The 19,395-nt window shown below is 42.2% G+C and overlaps 1 protein-coding gene across 7 annotated transcripts in view; it reads right to left on the bottom strand.

Moving 5' to 3' along the window:
• The window catches only part of celf6 (CUGBP Elav-like family member 6), a 928,129-nt gene that overhangs the window by 151,004 nt on the left and 757,730 nt on the right, over positions 1 to 19,395 (bottom strand). For 6 of the 7 annotated variants that reach the window (XM_073025070.1, XM_073025067.1, XM_073025068.1 and 3 more), the window contains exons 4-8: positions 17,259 to 17,387; positions 12,227 to 12,306; positions 6,207 to 6,350; positions 3,319 to 3,463; positions 1,144 to 1,293 (exon numbers count right to left, since the gene is read on the bottom strand). In XM_073025070.1, coding sequence (XP_072881171.1) covers positions 1,144 to 1,293; positions 3,319 to 3,463; positions 6,207 to 6,350; positions 12,227 to 12,306; positions 17,259 to 17,387 — 648 coding nt within the window. The remainder of the gene's footprint in view (positions 1 to 1,143; positions 1,294 to 3,318; positions 3,464 to 6,206; positions 6,351 to 12,226; positions 12,307 to 17,258; positions 17,388 to 19,395) is intronic. The other variant, XM_073025066.1, reaches the window with a different exon arrangement.

The raw sequence follows: 19,395 nt of genomic DNA on the forward strand, positions 1-19,395 counted from the left end.
ATCAGCCAGTGAGCCCTGTGCTGACCACAATACTAAACTAATCCCTTATGCTTGCACATGATCTATATCCTTTTTTTCCCAACAGTTTGTATCTATCTAAAAAACCCCTGAATGCCATCATGATGACTCCTTCTACCTTTGTCACATTCCAGGCACCTATCACTCTCCATAGACAAACTGTCCCATGTATCCCCTTGAAACTTGCCCCCTCTCTCTCCTTAAAATTTATGCACTCTCATGTTTTAAGGTCACCCTCATCCCAACCTGTGGGGCTCGCTTAGACCAAGAATAGTAATTTTCATGGTCTTCCTTCTAATGAAATTATGTGACTCTGTAAATCCCTTCTCATCTTCCAATGTATTACTGCCTACAGTAGTTGCATCTCTAGTTGAATACCATTACAAATATTAGTGTTCCTTATTTATGCAAAGGAAGGAATGGAACAGTCCAAAATCTTGTTCACTTTGATCCAAACCTCAAGCAGCATAACAAAGTAGGAAACAGCCCAGAAACCTTCTGGAGCAGCCATATGATTGATGTAAATCACGGTCATCAATATGAAATACAGGCACTGCTAATGGGAGTATTAAACAAACACTATAACCTGCAACATATCTCTATTTAAGACTAGAATGACTTTATGTCTGGTCCACTGTGGCTTGCTGATTGGTGGGGCTGATCAGATACTGTACATGCCAATAAGGGAGCTTCACAATAAATTAAATAGGTATAAAAGCTGGTAGGTGTCACTTGTACATTCTCTTGGTTGATGTCCTGAATCCTGATACTTCAAGGATATGGCTGCTAGACTGGGATCTTTAACCTTGTTTGATTGGTGAATAATTCATGGGTATAGAGAGGTAGAATCTCTCATTCACTCTCTTGCAACTTGCTCTGCACTGCAAGAATTGCTTTTGAATGGAGCCAAAAGATATTAATTAAGTTTTTATTCTTTTCCAGTACCAAAGAAAACCTTAACTTTGGTTGTACCCATCAAAGAGAAGGTACCTTGAAGATTAAAACCCTCTAGATAACAAGGCACCAAGTTTAATACTTTTAATTTTGATTCTATCTTCCCCTCCCCCTAATACTCCAAATCACTCCACTCTCTGTTATTTAGATGTTTGTTCTCTTGTTGTATACCTGGGTATGGATGGATGCCATTGGCGTAGATAGTATCTGATGTTGGCTGTCCATTTGTCTGTGGTGGCATTGCGCTAAACCCATTGACTCCGATGGGCGTAGCTATACTAGGTACAGCTGTTGCATTAATACCAGGGGGTGTGCTGGTCCCTGAAGAAGAAAACAAACAGCATTGTGTGAAGATAGCATACCCTGATAAGCACAAGGCCATAATTCCCATTTATTAGTTAGATGATATCAACATATTATATCTCCTGGGTGCCAACCTTTCCAGTTTGTGAAAAACTCACATGTGTATAATGAACTGGAGAAGAACCAAGCACTGAAAATATTTGGAGAAATGTTCATAAATTAATAGAATATTAAAGCACCCACAAAGTTTAAATATGCATTATTCAAAATGCTAACTAAATGCTGAAAGTTTAATAGTTCACACACTGGATCTTTATTAATACATTAATGATGGCATTCCAATATTACCTGCAAGAATTAATTCTCTAATGCTTGAAACACACTATAAGTGTGTTTCCTACATATTTCAGGTTCATGGAGTGCATTTGCTTGTGATAAATTGCTGCCATGCTCATTTAAAGTCATGAAGACATACAGTGCAGAAACAGGCCCTTCAGCCCATCGAGTTTATGCCAACTGTCAAACATCCATTTACATTAATCCTACCCGAATCCATTTTTATTCGCCCCACGTAGTCCCCTCTAACCCACTCCATCACTTCCCAGATTTTACCACTCACCTACATACTAAGGGCAACGACGTGATTAATTATACACATATCTTTGGGATACTGGTCTTGTGTCATATGGTGGTGAATCTGCCACTAATGGCTGTGGAGGGCTAGTCACTGGGTATATTTAAAGTGGAGGTTGATAGCTTTGTGATTGGGAATGATGAACGATTACAACGAAAAGGCAGGATAATAAATCAGCCATTATAGAATGGTGGAGTACACTTGATGGGCTGAATGGCCTAATTCTGCCCCTAGGTCCTATGAATATGGGTGGCAGCTGGAGCACTCCAGCAAAACCAATGTAGTCACAGGGAGAACATCCAAACTCGACATCACTATGTTGCCACCTAATTGGGTCACCCATGTTTGTGACACTTAAATACAATGCATTAACAAGTGTGTCAAAGTAGCACTGACTGCATTTGTCTTCATGCAGGTTAAATTTCTAGATTAAACTTCTCTGTTACAGGTAAAATGGATACAGTAACAATATTGTTAAGGAAACCCGGAATATCTTCTGATTGATAAGTCTATGTCTATTGGAGAGAGAAAATAAGCTTCCTCTTGATGCCTCATGAAATGGAAGGCACAACTGAGACTTTTGCACTTGCACGGTGCCTAGTTACGTGTGGGAGGGAATCCAAGGAAGGGTGCACCCATGAACTGCTGACTCAGAGTTGAGGCAATTATTCTCCACTGTACCATGTCCGGCTCTGCAGAAGAGCCAAAAGTGCAGCTCAGTAGATCTCCTGAAGATTGAAGGAGTTTCATTGTGATCTGGCAGTGAGGCAATCAGTTCAGTGCTGGGTGCAAGTAGACCCTAGTTGGGTCAGTTGCAATATTAGCTCAATTCCAAACCATTGGCAAAGCTACATGCAGCCTGCAGCAGGAACTCAATAGGTCAGGCAGCAACTGTGGAGAGGGTGGAGGGGTTTTTGATGTTTTGGGTCAAAACCTTTGCTCCAAAATGTTGACAATTCCTTTCCTCCCACAGATGCTAGGGCAAAAGTAGTAACAGGAGAGGGCATAATTTTAAGATAATTGGAGGAAAGTATGGGGGAGGGTATCAAAATGAGTTTCCTTTTACACAGAGAGTGGTGAATGCATGAAACTGCCAGGGGTGGTGGTAGAGACAGATGCATTAGGGAAATCTAAGAAACTCTTGGATGGGCAGATGGATGAAAGAAAATTGAAGGGCTGTACAGGAAGGAAGTGTTAAGATTAATCTCGGAGTGGTTTAAAATGTTGACAATACATTGTGGGTCTGTACGGTGCTGTAATGTTTTAGATGCTGCTCGACCTGTTGAGATTCTCCATTAAATTGTTCATTGCTCCTGATTTGCATGCCTCGTGTCCCCATTGGAAAGCTGCGTCAGTACTGCTGGGTCCTGGGAGCAGACCGTGACCCTGGGCACAGGTCAGTGACGTACCTGAGGACGGCGTCATCGGTGTGGCCACCAGTCCATTCACATTAAAGGCTGCCATCTGCTGCATCTGGGCCGCGGCGATCGCAGCCATCGGGTTCAGGTAGGAACCCTGCGCTGCCGCCATCAACGCTGCCTGCTGCTGCATCAGCTGGAGAGAGAAGAAGGACCAAGAGTCACATACACACTCAGAGATCTCCATCTTTACCGTCAAGGAAGTGAAAGCACGACCCAAAATGGACGAGTGCTGGAATAAACTTTACTCTGTGTTCATTGGCATATTACTATAGCTAAATGGGTCAAGTCTGAGTGTCCTTTGTGGCATCAATAACATGACATGCAAATACAATGCATTGACAGCAGTTGTTTCCAAGCAGGTTAAATTTCTGCTTCGCAGGAGATGAATTCTCTGCCCAGGGCAGCAGTATAGGCCACCTCATTAAATATATTTAAGACACAGTTAAATAGCAGGGGAATTAAGGGTTATGGGGAAAAGGCAGATAGGTGAACGTGACTCCATGGACAGATCACAGAATACTGCCCCAAGAAAGCAGCATCCATCATCAAGGACCCCCACCATTCAGGCCCTGCTCTCTTCTCGCTGTTACCGTTGGGCAGGAGATATAGAAACTTTAGTTCCCACACTACCACGTTCAGGAACAGTTATTACCCTACAACCATCAAGCTCCTGAACCAGCATGGATAGCTTCAGTCACCACAATTCTGAATTGATTCTGCAACATACAGACTCACTTTCAAGGACTTTACACCTCATGCTCTCAGCAATTTTTTACTTGCACAGTTGGTCTTCTTTTGCACATTGATTGTTTGTCAGTCTTTGTTTATGTATAGTTTTTCATTAATTATATTTCATTTCTTTATTTTCCTGTAAATGCCTACAAGAAAATGAATCAAGTGATAGATATGTATTTTGATAATAAATTTTACTTTGCATTTGAGATCTGTCATGCTCTTGATGAATGGCAGAGCAGGCTCGACAGGCCAGGTGGCCGACTCCTGCTCCCAGTGTTCGTGCTTTATTGCTTGTAACTTACTTTCATTCTCACAGCACTGAAGTTTACGGAGAGTGACTGAGGTAGACTAAAGCACAACTGTCAAGGTATATGTGGTCGGACAGAGTGAGGTGTGGTGGGAGGACCAATGAACGTGTTGAACCACACTGGAGTAAATTTTATAAGCAACACACACAAAATGCTGGAGGAACTCAGCAGGCCAGGCAGTATCTATGGAAAAGAGTGCAATAGGCGTTACGGGCCGAGGCCCTTCAGCAGCACTGGAGAACAAATGCCGAGGAGTAGATTTAAAAGGTGGGGGGAAGTGGAGAGAGAAACACAAGGTGATAGGTGAAACCTGAAACGGGAGGGATGAAGTAAAGGGCTCAGAAGTTGATTGATGAAAGAGATAGAGGGCCATTCCCAATCCGATATGTCTATCCATGGCCTCCTCCACTGTCGTGATGAGGCCACATTTAGGTCGGAGAAACATCTTATATTCCGTCTGGGTAGCCTCCAACCTCATGGCATAAACATCGATTTCTCGAACTTCCAGTAATGACCACCCTCCCTTCTTCAACATTCCCAATCCCTTTTCCCTCTCTCACCTTATCTCCTTGCTTGCTCATCACCTCCCTCTGGTGCTCCTCCCCCCTTTTCTTTCTTCCATGGCCTCCTGTCCTCTTCTATCAGACTCCCCCTTCTCCAGCCCTGTATCTCATTCACCCATCAAATTCCCAGCTCTTTACTTCATCCGTCCCCCTCCAGGTTTCACCTACCACCTTGTGTTTCTCTCTCCTCTCCCCCACCTTTTAAATCTACTCCTCAGCTTTTCTTTTCTCCAGTGCTGCTGAAGGGTCTCAGCCTGAAACGTCAACTGTACTCTTTTCCACAGATGTTGCCAGGCCTGGGGAGTTCCTCCAGAATTTTGTGTGCATTGCTTGGATTTCCAGCATCTGCAGATTTTCTTTTGTTTGCAATTAGTATATCGAGAGGTCTAGTTTAAATAGGACAGTGAAAAGTAGAAAGAGCATATGTCTGTGGAAGAAATTACCTTTGCCAATGTAGGATGTTTATGGGATTGGTAAATGATGTAAGGCTATGGAGATCATCTCTTGTATTGCCATGGACTTGTCTCTCACTTACGTCTTGTTTTTTTTACAGTCTTCTTGCTCTCTCTCTTCACTCTATTGTATAATTTATGTATGTATTCTGTGTGTTGTCAGCATCGAATTACCTGTGATGTTGCTACAATCTCTTTCTCATAGTAACTGTACCTTGCTGTACTTGTGCACATGGCAATAAATTTGACTCAATCGTTAACCTGCATTAAGCTGGCATGGATTTAATGGGCTGAATGTGGTTTACTTCGGTGAAACTGAATGCTCTCAGGGCCAGTACAAATGGGCTGTAATAATCACAGTTGTATCTAATGCTAACAATGAAATGGCAATTTCACTTGTTCTCCCCACTCCATGTTATCACTACCACCTCTAACTTATTAACTACAGAACAGACTGGGTAGTTGATGTGTTAGGTCTGAAGAGTAAATTTCCTCATACTTTTATTTCAGATCCCATTCAGTGAGACAAGCGTGCACCAAGTTGTTATTAAATCATTGTTGACGTTCATTGTGTATTTCTTTCATTCCTGTACCAAGTCTTGATGCATTGCGGCATTCCGACTACACCTACAGATTCCGACAGCCAACGTAAATAAATATGAAATCATTTCACTGCCTCAGGAGCCTGGGTATTACGATGCCATTTTTCACAAGGTTTTAGATACTCAGTATTTCATTGCACCTGTGCAGAAATGTACTTGTGCTTTTGACAATAAACTCCACTTTGATTGCAGCTGGCACAGTGCCGGGTTACGTACCGCCTGAGTATAAGCTCCATATGCACCAAACTGAATCGCCATTGGATTAAAGATGCCCAGCTGCCCTGCCATCTGGTGCATGCGACGCAACGTGCGTTCCTTGTCAGTGTCGGCAAACTTCACCACCAGGCTAGATGAGGCCCCCTAGAGGAAGGCAGAGAGACATTCAGGGGGACATTCTTAGCTGGCCAAACACTTCCCCGTGTTTGCAGTGGGATTCAGATCAGTAACTTTCCTTTTATCGTTTGATTAGCAAAGAAATAAAATATTCTATGGAAGACATCCGATCAATCACAGAGATGAATATGCAGGCTTTGAGACTTATTGCAACTATGGTTCAATAATTTGTAGTTGAATTATGATCCTTTCTGAAGTCACTACCTGTCCAATTTTTGTAGCCAGACTTTTGTTTTTGAAAGCAAGTTACCCGTTATTTCTTCCACTTTTCCATGTAAATCATGAATCTGCCAAACTTCAGGAATCAGATTGTATTAATGGCTGGCTTGTTATGTGAAAAAAAACAACAGCATGAAATCGAGGAGAGAAAGCTGAGTTCAGAAGGAAATATTGAAATGAAGAAAGTACTAAGGTAGTGATGTGTTCTCCCACAACCTCACCAAATGCCATTGTTCAATAAGGCAGATAGATTAATAGATTGGGATACTAAGGCGACTTGTGGGTGTTGTTGGTTGTAATGCTGCCTCATAACCACAGCAACCTGGGATCAATCACGACCTCAGGTACTGTCTGTATATAGTTTGCAGGCATTCCCCGTCACCATGAGCTTCCCCAAGATGCTCTGATTTCCTTCCACATCCTGAAGGCATGTAGGGTGACTAGTCACTCTTGACGTCCCTTGGTGCATTGGCTAGTAGGAGTTGAATGAGAGTGATTGTGGGGAATTTGAAAGGAAATAAGTGACAGAAAAGTAAATGAGGGATGCAGATTGATGTGATTGTGCTGATAGAATCGATGGGCCAAATGGTCTCCTTTCTAACATTAGAAAAGGTGAATATAAACTTGAAGAAATATAAAGCTGAATCATAACCACCCGACATTTTATGTGGGATATTAGGATTATCTAAAGCTTAGTGCCTGGGGAGAATTGACACCGGTATTGGGTGAGGAGATTGTAGATTGAAGACCGTCTGGTCAGCTTTGGTACAGAAGAATGAAAATGGCTTTCAATAACACCAACACATCCCAAAGTTTGTGCTCTTTGTCTCCTGCACTATCATCACTTTCAATTTAATTTCTTGTCAGAATTGTTTTCATGAACAAACACCATGCATCCTCCCTTGAGAGAATGGAAAAGATGTGATGACTGTATGTGGACAGTGTGGAATCTAACCTCGTGGTCCTCACCCTTGATCAACATCACATATAAACAGCTGTAAATATAAAACAATGGATGGGGACGTCACTGTCACTTTTTTAAAATCTATCTGGGATTACCCTCAATCTAATACATCACCACGTTATTGGGTTTGGTGTCACCTCTGTGGTTAAGAATAGCAGATTTACTTCCTTAAAGGAGCAGATAGACTATTTTTTTATGTACAGTATATCCAATTGTTCTTTGGCCCTAACTAAATAAGCCTCCTCCCACCAAAAATCAAGCTACACTGCCTTGAGTTTTAATTCCCCAACTTCTATGGCAGGATATCAACTCTTGTCTCTAAGTGATTGATCCAGAACACTAGCAACTAGGCCATTCATTTCACCACCATGCTACTAACCCCAGACTTGCTTGTGTTGTAACTGAGAGCTTTCTGTGCACAAATTTCCTACAGTGGGAACTTTAAGAATATTTGAGTACATCAGCAAAGCAGTTAATTGACTTCAAAGTGCCTGGGCTAAAATGAATATGTGAAAAGCATTTTATAAATGGTAACTTTTTTATATTTTGCCTACACAGGTAATTTTCTGCACCCATAGCTTTCCAGTATGAGTCATTAGAAGCCACTTGATACAAGTGTCGGAAAGGACTGAAGCAAATTGATTGTGCTGAAAACCGTTGGAATTCAAGGGGTTGTAGACGCTCAGTTATTGAACGCGTTCGGAAACCTATGGGACTCGGAGTGCAAGTGAATCAGTGGCCAGGTGGCAGATCGGTAAGGCAGCTGTGGGAGGCAGCTGTTTGGCTTATCTGGCTTTGAATCCTTGATCTGCATTCAGATTCATAGAGTCGGGAGAGTACTACAGCACAGAAACAAGTTGTTCAGCCCATTTAATCTGTGCTAGCCCTTTCTGCCTAGTCCCATCTACCTGCGCACGGACTGTAGCCCTCCATACCCTTATGTTCCATGTTCCTATCTAACCTTCTCTTAAAAGTTACAAATGAATCTGCATGTAGCACTTCTGCCGGCAGCTTGATCCACATTTACTTTCAGAGGTTGGGGTGGTGGGGGGGATGGGGGAAGCAGTGGGATGACCAGATGGAGGTTTATAAAATTATGAGAGTTATAGATAAGGTAGATGGCTAGGATCTTTTTCTCAAGGTAGACATGTCAAATCCTAGAGGATGTGCATGTAAGGTGAGGGGGGAAGTTTAAAGTAGATGTGTGGGGCAAATCTTTTTTTTTTTACACAGAGAGTGGTAGATGCCTGGAACAGGAGGTCAGTGGGTAGTGGTAGAAGCAGGTATGGTAATAGTGTTTACAGGGCTTTTAGATAGACACACAAATATGCAGGAAATGGAGGCATATAGATCAGTTACAAGCAGAAGAGACTTGGATAATTTGTTATCATGTTAGGTGCAGACATTGTAGGCTGAAGGGACTCTTCCAGTGCTGTCTGTTCTGTGTTCAATGTAATAATGAGCTGCGTCATCAGAAGAAACTCCAACCATCTATCCTTGATCTCCTTATAGCTCATATATCCTTTTCTAGGCTCTTTCGAAAGCCTCCACACCCTCCCTGCAATGGGACGGCTCGAACTGCACATGATAATGCATGTTATCAGGCACTTTGTCATTTACGTTACTATCCTGTACCCAACTGTTATCTAGGTCTTGTTGCATACAGGAATGGTCTGCCTCGTTTTGGAACAAAATTGAATGCTGTACAATCAGCGAACATTTCAACTTTTGGTCTTAAGATGGAGAAAGTTTATTGATGAAGGAGTTGGAGACAATTGGGCTCAGACATTGCACTGAGGAAGTCCTGCAGTAATACCCTCAGGTTAGGAAGACTTACTTCTAACAACCAGAACCATTGTTCTCTGTTCTTGTTATGTCACCAACCACTGAACTGTTATCCCCCTTGATGCCCACAGGCTTCAGTTTTACTGGGCTACCTTGCTGTCACTTCAGATATATCATCTGATCTCAGCTGTAGAGTATTCCATGGGGACCAGCAATGGTAACGGACCACACTGGATCTGCTTGCCCTTTTAATCTTTGGCTTATAGACTTTGCTGAGGAGTATGGACTGAACACAGGAAAAGTGAAAATTATTTATTTAATTAGAAAATAACAAGGCACAAAAAATTATTTAAGAATATTTGCATGTTTTTTAAGATGGTAATATTGAATATTTTTGCTCTTCATTTCATCTTTAATGACTCTAGAATAAGGGGCTTTGGAAGCCTAGAGAGAAAGTTGAAACTTCTCTGGAGACTTTTGATTGCAATGGAGTCTCATTACTCGGGCTTGCTCTGGTACCCCTTGCAGGGTCTGAAACCCTACTGCTACGGAGGGCTTCAGTACTTGACCTTGGCACAGCTAGGTTAAGATTTCAGATTCTGCTGAGGTTTCTATTGTGACCCTGGGCGCTGAGTGCAAAAAAAAAAAAATCCACGCTCTACAATTAACTGATAGAGGAAAAAAAATGTACTGTAAAAGTCAGACAAATTCTGAACACCTATGTCAAACTGTGTCTTGCATCAGAACAATGGCCACCCTTCAGAAGTACATCACAGGGTTAGACTTTGTGAGGTTAAGAAAGGTACCACATAAACGCAACCTTTGATCCAGCCTCCCTGTTAGCAGCATCTGTTATGCAGGCAACACATCTGTTTAGTTTTTATGTCTGTTCAGCTATTAGTTTGCCAAGTGAAAGGACAGCCAGAATAATAGTTTTAAAACTGCTTCCCAGAAACCTGTTTTGGCTCCTGCTATTCAACTGAAAAAAAATTGCCAGACTGAATCTGTGTGAATTGCCAAATCTTGCATCCATCAAAGATGGCATATAAATAAAAAATCCATTCTTTAGTTCTTTTCACAACAGGCCTTCATATCTATCGACTGAAATGCATCCTCCATCAACAGAACAGAGCGTGAGTCAAACTCCCATCTTAATTAAGGGGCTCTCACAGCCTGTGGGATTAAAAAGCTACAAACTTAAAAGGGAAGCTTTCAAGAGACGTTGACATGATCAGAAGAACTACAAAGGTACAAGATGCTGTCTACTGGATGTTCTCCCTGTCCTTCGACACCACTATCTCAGCCACACGTTAGCTCAGTATCTGACAGTATCTGTGCTGAATCTTTCATAAATGTTATAGTGCTTTCTGGAGTGAAATCAGGAGAATTACCACCAATGCACTGCAGGAGGTTGTAAAGGTCTTCAGTACCCTGGCTAATAGGGCGATAGAAGCAGATTTAATGACAGTTTAGCTGGATGGGCATGGTCCAGTTGGGCTGAAGGACTTGTATACGTACTGTATCACAGTATGACTCTAAGCAGTTTGTTCTGTCTTTAAACAGAAGGTAGGGTTGTGGAGCTGTGTCTATTAATTGTGTAGCTCTTTCAATGAGCCAGGATAGGCATGATGGAACAAATGGCATTGTCCTGTGCTGCACCATTTCATGGATGTAATATATTTCATGGTTGAAATATTTCTGATATTTCACTCACCACCACAGTTTATTTGACAGGTCAGAACCAGTAATATAATAAAGGCCATTTAAACAACATTGACCAAACATCTTCAAGATGGCCAATAATGTTCTACAACTAGGAAAACACCAACACCCCCCACACCAAAGTGGAGTCAGCTGCAGCCAACACAAAGGATCTGTGAGGAAGAGCCACACAGTCTAAGCTCCTTCCTCTACTAAGCAGAGAAGAGCTGAGTCGGAGAGGGGAAGACCCTCAACAATGGAAGGGTGTATATTACCCCTGGAGGCCACATGAGTGGCATTGGTGCTGTGAATAACTCACCCCTTTTGCTCTACCAACTATAATTGCTCCCAATGAAGCAACATTTCCTTTGTTGGTAGGGAGGGGGATTGGGTATTGGAAATACCAGATCATCCATACTTGTAATAAATGTCAGAATGGACTCAAAATGCTGTGTGCCTGGACACTGGCATTTGCGGTTTTTATAGAGAGAAAGTTAAGGACTTTTCTAAATTAAGGAATAAAAGGAACTGAGATTGAAAGTTGGCCCTTCATTCTCCCACAGGCCCGGTCTTTCGCTCAAGAAGGTCACAACAGATCTGAACTTGTCCTCAACCCTTCTTGTATGATCCCCATGACTCATAACTCCTTTATAGCCCAAATGAATCAAGAGGTAGTTGAAATGCCAATTATACATTGAAACATCTGGTCCTCCTTATATTTTCCCTCCCAGAGTGCTGTGAAGTCATAGCGGAGGCAGTCAACAGTGAAGTCGAGGATTTTAGTGGACAGACGGGAGAAAAGGAGGAGCCAGGATCAGATCAGCTATGACTTCACCAAATGTTAGAACAGGTTCAAGGGGTTAAATGGCCTACTTCTTGTGTTCTTTGGAAGATTAGACATGTACTTCACTGTTGATAGAAAGAGGTTACCTAAATTCTCAAATCCTGCAAGAGTTCTTAACAGAAAGCAGGAGGTGTTGCATTTGTCAGAGGCCCAGACTTTGATGACGAGCAAATACATATCTCATTATTTTAATGAATCAGCTGTAGGCAGTCGTGCTGTGGAAGCATTCACAGAATCAACGCAAGATGAGTAAATATCATCTTTACAGAGAGCACAACATAATCACCATGCCACAAATTATTCATGAGCTTGCTTTCGTGTCTGACTTACCGGCATAGTCTGGCTTCCATGCAGACTGTTGATGGCTGCTTGGGCTTCTGCGTGCGAGGAATATTTTACAAATGCACAGCCTGGGTAGAAGGAAAGAATGAAATAAGGTTGCAGACTAGATTTTCTTGTTGTGTGGCAGCTACTCACTTTGATGATATTCAGCAAGGTAACACAATAGGAACATTGCAAAAGACAGAAAGCAGTCAATCTGTGTATGCCAGCTCTTGTGTTCCATTACAACCCCTCCAACCCCACCGATGTAACCTTCTGTAAATTAAGCTTTATCCCCTTTGTTGTAACTACCTTTCATGGTACTAGGAGAGAGGACTCTGATGGTCTCTTGTCAAAGGCCTTTTTGAATGGGTATTGTTCAGGGAAAGTTTTTCCTCATAGTGTCAAAACCCTTAACCCACTTTAGAGAGGGGTTGGTCTGACACTTGGTTTGAAAGACGTCATTGATTCTTAGATTCTTCACTGAGGTTTCTGCACTCAAATCTCAGGACGGGGGCTTGAACTTATGACTTTCTCACTGATAGGTCAACTGAGCCACAGCTGGATGGATAAAATAGGCAGTTAGACCATTCTGATTGTTCACCAGCAACCACTAAAGAAACAATCATTACATTAGAAATAACTTGAAGTACTGTTATTAAAATTTAAAGTACATATACAATATGCAACCTTGAGATTCGTCTCTGTACAGGCAGCCACAAAACAAAGAAGCCCAATAAAACCCATGGAAAAAGCTGTCAAACTTCCAATGTTCAGAAAAAGAAAACAAATTGTGGAAACAGCAAAAGTAAGGAAATAACAGTCAGAACTGAAATTTATGGAAGTGAGTCGTGCAGCCAGTCATCAATGCAGCCAGTCCAGCAGCCCGTTAGTTGCAGGGCACAGCCTCAGTTCAGCGCAGGGATGAGTAAACCTCGTGGAGAGGCGAGCTGAACTCCAGCCGGTCCTTCACCTCTGGCCTGGTGCTTAAAATGGCCAAGCAGTAGGTCATTCCTTCCTCTTGGACCCAATCCCTGCTGCTTTGATATGCTCTCAGGCCTGGGCCTCAACTCTTCGACTCTGCCTCACCCCGGTACTGCAGTTATTAGTAAAAGTAAATAACTTACTGGCACTTACCTTTTCAATCAGCTCCTTGTAAATGAATGAAGTTAGGTTATAAACATTTAGCATAAAACTGGGGAGCCAGCATCAAAGTGCAAAGACCTTTGGTTTTTGAATTCCTTTGCAAGTGAGAGCATTTCCAGACCATTCCCCACCCTGCTTATTGTTACATCACCACAGCAAACAAGACCACAATAATTCCCTGCCACTCATACTAAACATCTTGGATAAAATTAAACATATTTCCTTTTATCAGATGAAGCCTACTAGGTCGTTAAAGGATCTTCAATTAATCAACTAGCTTCTGATTCAAATAATCATAGAACCATAGAACATTACAGCACAGAAACAGGCCTTTTGGCCCTTCTTGGCTGTGCCGAACCATTTTTCTGCCTAGTCCCAATTACCTGCACCTGGACCATATCCCTCCATACAACTCTCATCCATGTACCTGTCCAAGTTTTGCTTAAATGTTAAAAGTGAGCCCACATTTACCACTTCATCTGGCAGCTCATTCCACACTCCCACCACTCTCTGTGTGAAGAAGCCCCCCTAATGTTCCCTTTAAACTTTTCCCCCTTCACCCTTAACCCATGTCCTCTGTTTTTTTTCTCCCCTAACCTCAGTGGAAAAAGCTAAAAACTAATTTCATACTCAAAACTAATTTTGTTTGAGAATCAAGATTGCTATTAAATGGTATATTAGTAAACAACCGATGTTTATCGGCATTATCAGAATGTTAGCAATTTGTGAGCAAGGTGCTGTAGAAAATGGTGAAGCTTCCTCACTACTCCCACAACCCACTCCTGAATCAGATGCTGCCTGCGTGGAGTTTACACGTTCTCTCTGTGACTGTGTGCATTGCCATAGTTGCTCACATTTCTTCCCATATACAAACAACGTACCGACTATCAGAATAATTGGCCAATGTAAGCTGCTGCAAGTGTAGGAGGTTGGTGGAAGAATGGGTGAGCTTAGTGGACCTGCAAGAAAATTGGTTGCTGGGAATTAGGTAGAGAAATGGGATTGATGGGAATGCTCTAGCAGCCGACGAGGAGATAGACTGAATGGTCCAATTCTGTGTAATAAGGAAGCTTTAGCTTCTTCAAGTCTTCTCCCCCATTCAATTGCCTCCACTCTGCCCATGTCCCTTGGCACCTTATTTCAGGACCTTACGCCTATCTCAGTTATGAATATATTGAAAAATTCATCCTTTGCATTCCCTGGAGAGATGAAATCCAATAGAAGAAATTCCTCTTCATCTTCATCTTTAAATTTTTATAACTTTTTCTGAATTATGCACCCTAGTTCTAGATCCCCTAGGAAGAAAAACGCACTTACAGAATCTGCCCCATTAAATTCCCTCAGAAAATTACATATTTCAATATTTATAAACAAGAGAAAATCTGCAGATGCTGGAAATTGAAGCAACACAAACAAAATGCTGGAGGAATTCAGCAGGTCAGGCAGCACCTATGGAAAAGAGTGCAGTCGATGTTTTGGGCCGAGATCCTTCAACAGGACTGGAGAAAAAAAGACGAGGGATAGAGTATCCCTATCTCTCATCTTTTTTTTCTCCAACTCTGTTGAAGGGTCTCGGCCTGAAACATCGACAGTATTCTTTTCTGTAGATGCTGCCTCTCCTGCTGAGTTCCTCCAGCATTTTGTGTGTATTTCAATATTTATTTCCTTTATACGTTTGCTGTGTAAAAAAAAAATTGCTTTCTCTAATTCTCAGTTCTGATGAATGTTTTCAGTTCTGAAACTTTTTCCATAGACACTGCCTGACTAGTTGAGTATTTCTGGAGAGTAGTTTTTATTTCAGATTTCCAGATATCTGATTGAGGTTTATAAGATTATGAGAGGCATACACAGAGTGGACAGGCAGTATCTTTTTCCCAGGGTTGAGATGTCTGATACCAAAGGATATGCATTTAAGGTGAAATGGTGTAAGTTCAAAGAAGATGTGAGGGGCAAGTTTTTTACACAGAGCGGCGGGTGCCTGGAACGTGCTGTCTGGGGTGGAGGAAAGGGCAGATACATCAGAGCTTTCTATGAGTCGTTTAGATAGATAGGCACATGAATCTGCGAGAAATAGAAGTGTATGGACAGCATGTAAGCAGGAAGGATTAGTTTAGTCAGCCACTTGATTACTAATTTAATTTGTTCAGCACAACATTGTGGGCCAGAGGACCTGTTCCCATGCTGTACTGTCCTAAGTTCTATATTCTATGTTCTAAGATTTGCATTCAATTCCCTTGTCCATTTGTCCCTCCTCACTAACCTCAAAGTGCTACACCAGCCCATTCACCTCCTCCCTCATCTCCACACAGGGCCTCAAGCCCTCCTCCCAGGTAGGGCAATACTTCACCTGAGAATCTGTTGTACCAGGTGCTCCCATTTCAGCCTCCTCTACATTAGTGAGGCACATCGTAAATTGGGGGACCGTTTGTCAAGGATCTCCACTCCATCTGCTCAAAGCAGAATCTCCCGGTGGCCAACCATTTTAATTCCTATTCCCATTCTTATGTGTCTGTCCATGGCCTCCTCTTTTGCCATGACGAGGCCTCTCTCAGAATAAAGGAGCAACACCTCATATTCTGTCTAGTTAGCTCCCAACGTGATGGCATAAACATTGATTTCTCCTCCATTAAAAAATGTTTTCTCCTCCCCATTCCCTCTTCTTCTATTCCCTACTCTGGTCTCTTACCTTTTCTCACCTGCCTATCACCTCTCCCTGTTGCCATTCTTGCTTCCCTTTCTCTCATGGTCCACTCTCCTCTCCTGTCAGATTGCTTCCTCTTCACCCTTTACCTTTCCCACCCACCAGCCTTCACCTATCACCTCCTACCTATCCTCCTTCCCTTCACCTCACCTTTTAATTCTGGCATCTTCCCCTTTCCTTTCCCAGCCTGAGGAAGGGTCTCGGCCCAAAACACCCACTTCCATAGATGCTGCCTGACCTGCTGAGTTCCTCCACCATTTTGTTTGTGTTGCTTTAGATTTCCAGTATCTATTTAGCATTTGCAGTTTTTTAAAATATTTCAAGGTTTTCCTTCGCTAATTATAGCCCATGATCAAATGAACAAGGAAGCCATTGTAAACTGCATCTACACGAAGCACTGACAAGAACACACCTGGAGTACTGTGTGCAATTCTGGTCCCCTTTTGGAAGTATTTACTGGTTTTGGAGGTAGTGCTGAGGAGGTTTGCCAGCTTGATTTCAGAGATAAAGGAGTTAGCTATGAGGAGAGACTGAGTTGCGTGGAAGAATACTCACTGGAATTCAGAAAAATGAGAAGAAATCTTATAGAACAGCGGTTCCCAACCTTTTTTAAGCCCTTACCATGAACCAAGGGGTTTGGGAACCCCAGCAGAAACACATAAAATTCTGAAAGGATAGGCAAGATAGATGCAGGAAATTGTTTGCACTGGTAAGTGAAACTAGAACTAGGGGACAGAGCCTCAAGATTCAGGGGAATAGATTTAGGATGCAGGTGAGGAGAAATTACTTTTCCCAGAGAATGGTGAATCTATGGAATTCTCTGCCAAGAGAAACAGGAGAGGCTACCTCATTAAATATATTTAAGACACAGTGGGGTAGATTTCTGCACAGGAGGGGAATTAGGGTTATGGGGAAAAGTCAGGTAGGTGGAGCTGAGTCCACGGCCAGATCAGCCATGATCTTATTGAATGGCGGGGCAGGTTCCTATCCTGTTCCAATTTCCTGTGTTCTTAGAAACTTTTAAGGTAACTCACTCAACACTTTCCAGTGAATTACCAAGTTAACAAAGCCTGATCCAGAGCTGGTTTACAGGACCAGCCTCACTGGCCAGTAAATGGGGACTGTTCAACTTTAACTAAGTCCTTGGACGTCTAAGGTAGAAGGAGAACAAGGGTTGAAGAAGTGATGACAAACCTTTGCTGGTTCCATCAGGACCTCTGAGTATGGTGCACTCTTCAATTGACCCAAAGGACTCAAACAGCCGCCTCACGTCATCTTCTGTTTGTTGCTTCCCCAGCATACCCACAAAGAGCTTTCTGTCTTCTGAAACAGAGAAAGTGCATCTTAATCCTTGAAGGAGCCTAGGGCTAGTTCAAATGACTATGGCTTTACTACCAAGAGAAAAATCATTACTGCTCATGTGCAGATCCTAATGTGTGCAGTAAGACCAATAATAAGTAGCACCTTATAATTAACATTTAAAATAAAACAAGGTGAAAGGTACAGAGTAGTTGACTGAAAATAAGACATTAGTACCAAGTAGGTAAGAAAAAGTGTGGGTCTACTTGTATTAAAATGGCAGTGTCTGGAAAAGGTTAATTATATAGTCTCTTGTATCTCTTTCTTAATGATATATCTGCCACATATCTGGGTGACCACTGAAATTCCCAGAAGATAGTTACAGAGTTCACATGCACTCCCTGTTAATATGTCAAGCCAGTTTGTAGGTGAAGTGATGGGGTCTGATTCATGGCTTTTCCTGCTCCCCCTTCCCACTTCTTCCATTCTCCAATCTGGCTCACCACTCCCTCTTCTCCTCAGCTACCTATCACCAACACCCTTGAGCCCCCCTCCGTCCTTTTCTCCATGGTCTATTCTGCTCTCTTATCAAATTCCTTCTTCTTCAGCTCTTTACCTTTCCCAGCAATCACCTCCCAGCTTCCCACTTCATTCCCTCTCTCCCCACCCATCTATCCTTCCCCTCACACGATCTCACCTATCACCTTCTAGCTTGTACTCCTTCCCCTCCCCACCTTCTTATTCTGGCTTTTTCCTCTTTCCTTCCCAGCTCTAATGAAGGGTCACAGGCTGAAGCATTGACTGTTTATTCCTGTTCATAGATACTGCCTAAATTCTTCTAGCATTTTATTTGTATTACTCTGGATTCCAGCATCTGCAGAATTACTTGTGTTTCTGACTCATGGTTGTAGCCTTTAGTTGAGTTGCTCTCTCAAATTTTAAATCCAGAGGCACCAGGAATTCTTCAAGTGCTTCACAGATCAGGTGCTAAAGAAGTTATTTGAAACAATTCTTTCACTGAAATTACTTTCTTTTTAACAAGTCTACACCTTTGTGGTGTAGGATTCTTGGATTCTGCATTCACTCTTAGCTGAGAAAATCCTCACCAAGGCCTGCGACCAATCCATGAACGTGTCTGCCATCTGCATCCATCAGCAAGATGAATGAATTATTTGCTGAATCAGAGAATTTTGAGCACTCGCAAAGCAACAACGACTTGCATTTATGCATTGCCATAGAACATCCCAAAATATTTCACGGGAGAGCTGTCAAACACTATTTGCAACCAATCCTCATAAGGCGTGGTTAGGACTGGTGTTGCAAAGCTTGGTTATAAAGGAGATTCTTAAAAAGAGAGAGAGTGCCTGTAATGAACATGGGGGTACTGTACTCATGAGTAATACATCAAACCCAAACCATGTCGACAAACACAATAAGACATCGTGAACTGATGAAAGATGTGTAACTCTTTTATTCAACAATAGCCATTTGTACTATGTTTTGTATACACATCATAGATTTACACTCCACCCTTTTTGAAAAGAGATTTATAAATACTCTTGTACACCTGCTCATTAATGCAAGTTAATCAGCCAGTCATGTGTTCAGACCAAACATCAGAATGGGAAATAAATGTGATTTCAATGACTTTGACCATCTATGATTGTTGGTGCCAGATGGGGGTGGTTTGAGTATCTCAGAAACTGCTGGTCCCCTGGGACTTTATGCACAACTATCTTTAGAGCTTACAGAGAATGGAGCAAAAACAAGCAAAAAAAAATCTAGTGAGTGGCAATTATGTGAGAGAAAATACTTAGTTAATGAGAGAAGTCAAAGGATTATGGCCAGTATGGTTCAAGCTGACAGGAAGGTGACAGTAACTCAAATCACAATGCATTACAACAGAGGTGTGCAGAAGAGCTTCTCTGAACACACAACATGTTGAACTTTGAAGTAGGTGGGCTACAGCAGCAGAAGACCACAACCATACACACAGTGGCACTTTATTCGGCACAGCAGATACCTAACAAAG

This window comes from Hemitrygon akajei, chromosome 21, assembly GCF_048418815.1.
Source record: "Hemitrygon akajei chromosome 21, sHemAka1.3, whole genome shotgun sequence".
Taxonomy (NCBI): Eukaryota; Metazoa; Chordata; class Chondrichthyes; order Myliobatiformes; family Dasyatidae; genus Hemitrygon; species Hemitrygon akajei.